Here is a 2500-nt window from a genome sequence, read left to right as displayed (position 1 = left end):
CATACAAGTCCATGGCTGTTGTTGGCAGAAGAAAGTGTGCAACATAGTAGCCTTCCTTGCAAGTACATGATATCTTATATTGAGAATATTGAGTCCACCATGCATCTTTGGGGAACACACCATTTCCATCTTCATCAGTCTCAAAGCTTTAACAGCAGATTTTGTCTTCCATAATATCTCCATAGCTTGAGACATAAAGGCTGAAATATCCCTGGAGGACCAATGCAATAAAGGCAAATAGAACTGAACATAAGACATCACTATGGATTGCACAATTCTGAGCCTGACATGAAGAGGCCAAGTAGATATCTTCCAGTATTCTAGCTTACGATGGAGTTTTTGGAAAATCCATTTTAGTTGCTGCTTTCTTGAGATATGCCATCCAATGGGATATCCCAAATGTCTGACCACTTCTCTGGAATGCACCACCTGCCCCGGCCAAAGAATAGAATGCCAATCACATTCTTTCAGGGGTATCAATTTAGATTTATCAAAATTAATATGCAATCCAGCTGCCTGTCCATATAATGAGAGAGTGGCCATAAGCTTGCAAAGTTCCGTAGGAGAATTCTGTGGCATAAAGAAGGAATCATCTGCATATGCTTGTGCCAAGAAAGGTTTAGCCCCTGGGATTTTAAGACCAGTCATCTGTCCTGAGTCTGTTAGATGATCAAGATACATCAACAGAGGATGAGTGGCAATTGCATAGAAGAGAGCACTAAGAGGACAGCCCTGTCTAACCGATCGACCCAATATCCATGATCGAGACAAATGGCCCCCAAGAATGCATTGAGCAGTAGCGTCAAAGTATAGCCAATAAACAGCATTTGCCATCTTGGGACCAAAGCCCAGCTTTGTCATAATCTGAGAAATGAAATCCCATTGAACATTGTCAAATGCCTTAGCAATATCCACCTGCAATATCAGCACATCCTGACGAGAATACTTAGCATATTCAATTGCAGTCAAGGCATTGGATATATTGTCATGGATTTGTCTTCGCGGCAGAAACCCATACTGATGAGGGTGAAGACCTGCATGGAGTATACCATGAAGCCTATGCACTAACATTTTGGCAATAAGTTTGTAAATTACCGGCATCAATGTAATAGGCCTCCAATCAAATATGTGATCACACAGATGGTTTTTGGACACAAGCTTGACTATGCCATGTTTCCAAGAATGCAGCAATTGATTTTCTTGCCATGCCACATTGATCATTCTCAAGAGGACCTCTTTCAAATCATCCCAAAAAGAAATGTAGAATTCCACCGTAAGGCCATCCCAGCCAGGGGACTTATATTTACTGAGGTGGAACAATGCATTATCCAGTTCTGTGTGAGTAAAAGGCCTCTCCAAAGCAAGAGCATTATCCGGCTCAACTATTGCAGAAACATATTGGAGTAACTCAGTCCTTGCATCAATCACTTGATTAGATGGGAAAGGAGGAGCAGAGAATAATTTCTGAAAATAGTTGTGGCATTCATCTTGGAGATCCAAAAAAGAATGAGTCCAAGAACCATCCAACTTCCTAACCCTCAAGCATGAGTTTTTCTTTCGAGTAGCATGCAACCCCTGAAAGAAAGCTTTTGATGAGCAGCCCTTGTCCATGAGGGGCTTCATTCTCGCCCTTATCTGCCATTTGTGCAATTTCCTCTTATCATTAGCAAAAAGTTTTGATTGAGCACGTGATAGGTAATGCTTTTCTGAATCCGTAAGTGGCCTAGATTGGGAAAACTCAGTCAATTGTTGCACTGTCTCTTTTGCCCCCCTAATCTCATTCCTCCATTCAGTCATATGCCACTTGCCATACTCCCTAATGACATTTTGCATACGAGAGACAAAGCTGTCCCAAGCAAAATTCATGTCCTCCTGGGCATGCAATAGCAAAGGATGAATAGCAAATTTAATCATCTGCCGGAAATATATGTGCTGAAAATATGCGCTGTTAACATGCAACAATCTACTCGGGAAAAGTGGCAAATCATCCAGAGGCATGCCAAGCTGTAAATTCATCCACAATGGAGCATGGTCTGACAATCCCAATGAGAAATCTATCAGTAGATGAGGGCTGAAATCTGCAAATTGTTGTGGATAAAACAAATACCATCTGTCCAGCCTTGCCCAATATGTGGTAAGTGCATTATGGTGAAAGGTATATCCAGGGACCGACCCTTGAAGAAGTAGCCATAAATCTTCAGCCTGCACAGAGAGAAGCATGTCATCCCATTTCTGCCTTTCCAAAGATAGCATATGAGACCGTTTTGTGGTGTTATCCCTAGGCAGAGGGGAATTATTAAAATCCCCACAGATGAATGCATTGGATCTCCATGGATATCTACATATAGAGTCCCACAATGTGGCCCTCATGGCCGAGGTCTGGGAGGCATACACTGATGCAAACTCAAAAATATCACCATTGACATTACATTGTATGACAATCCATCTGCCACTGCTGTCATTGAAGGCCAACTGAGGCTCCAACTCATGTCTCACCAGT

The 2500-nt window shown here is 42.2% G+C and overlaps 2 protein-coding genes across 8 annotated transcripts in view; both read right to left on the bottom strand.

Annotated features, from left to right (window-relative positions):
- Positions 1-193, bottom strand: part of LOC147622001 (uncharacterized) — a 1383-nt gene extending 1190 nt beyond the window's left edge. Inside the window, exon 1 of the mRNA XM_086823043.1 lies at positions 1-193. This exon is cut by the window's left edge and continues 1190 nt beyond it. Coding sequence (XP_086679169.1) covers positions 1-183 — 183 coding nt within the window. The 5' untranslated portion in view covers positions 184-193.
- The window catches only part of LOC147622000 (zinc finger (CCCH type) helicase family protein), an 85301-nt gene that overhangs the window by 20394 nt on the left and 62407 nt on the right, over positions 1-2500 (bottom strand). The gene's annotated exons all lie outside the window — the stretch shown is intronic.

This window comes from Cibotium barometz, chromosome 29, assembly GCF_041138505.1.
Source record: "Cibotium barometz isolate CiBa-2024 chromosome 29, ASM4113850v1, whole genome shotgun sequence".
Lineage (NCBI taxonomy): Eukaryota > Viridiplantae > Streptophyta > Polypodiopsida > Cyatheales > Cibotiaceae > Cibotium > Cibotium barometz.
This window is presented reverse-complemented; position numbering and strand designations above follow the sequence as displayed.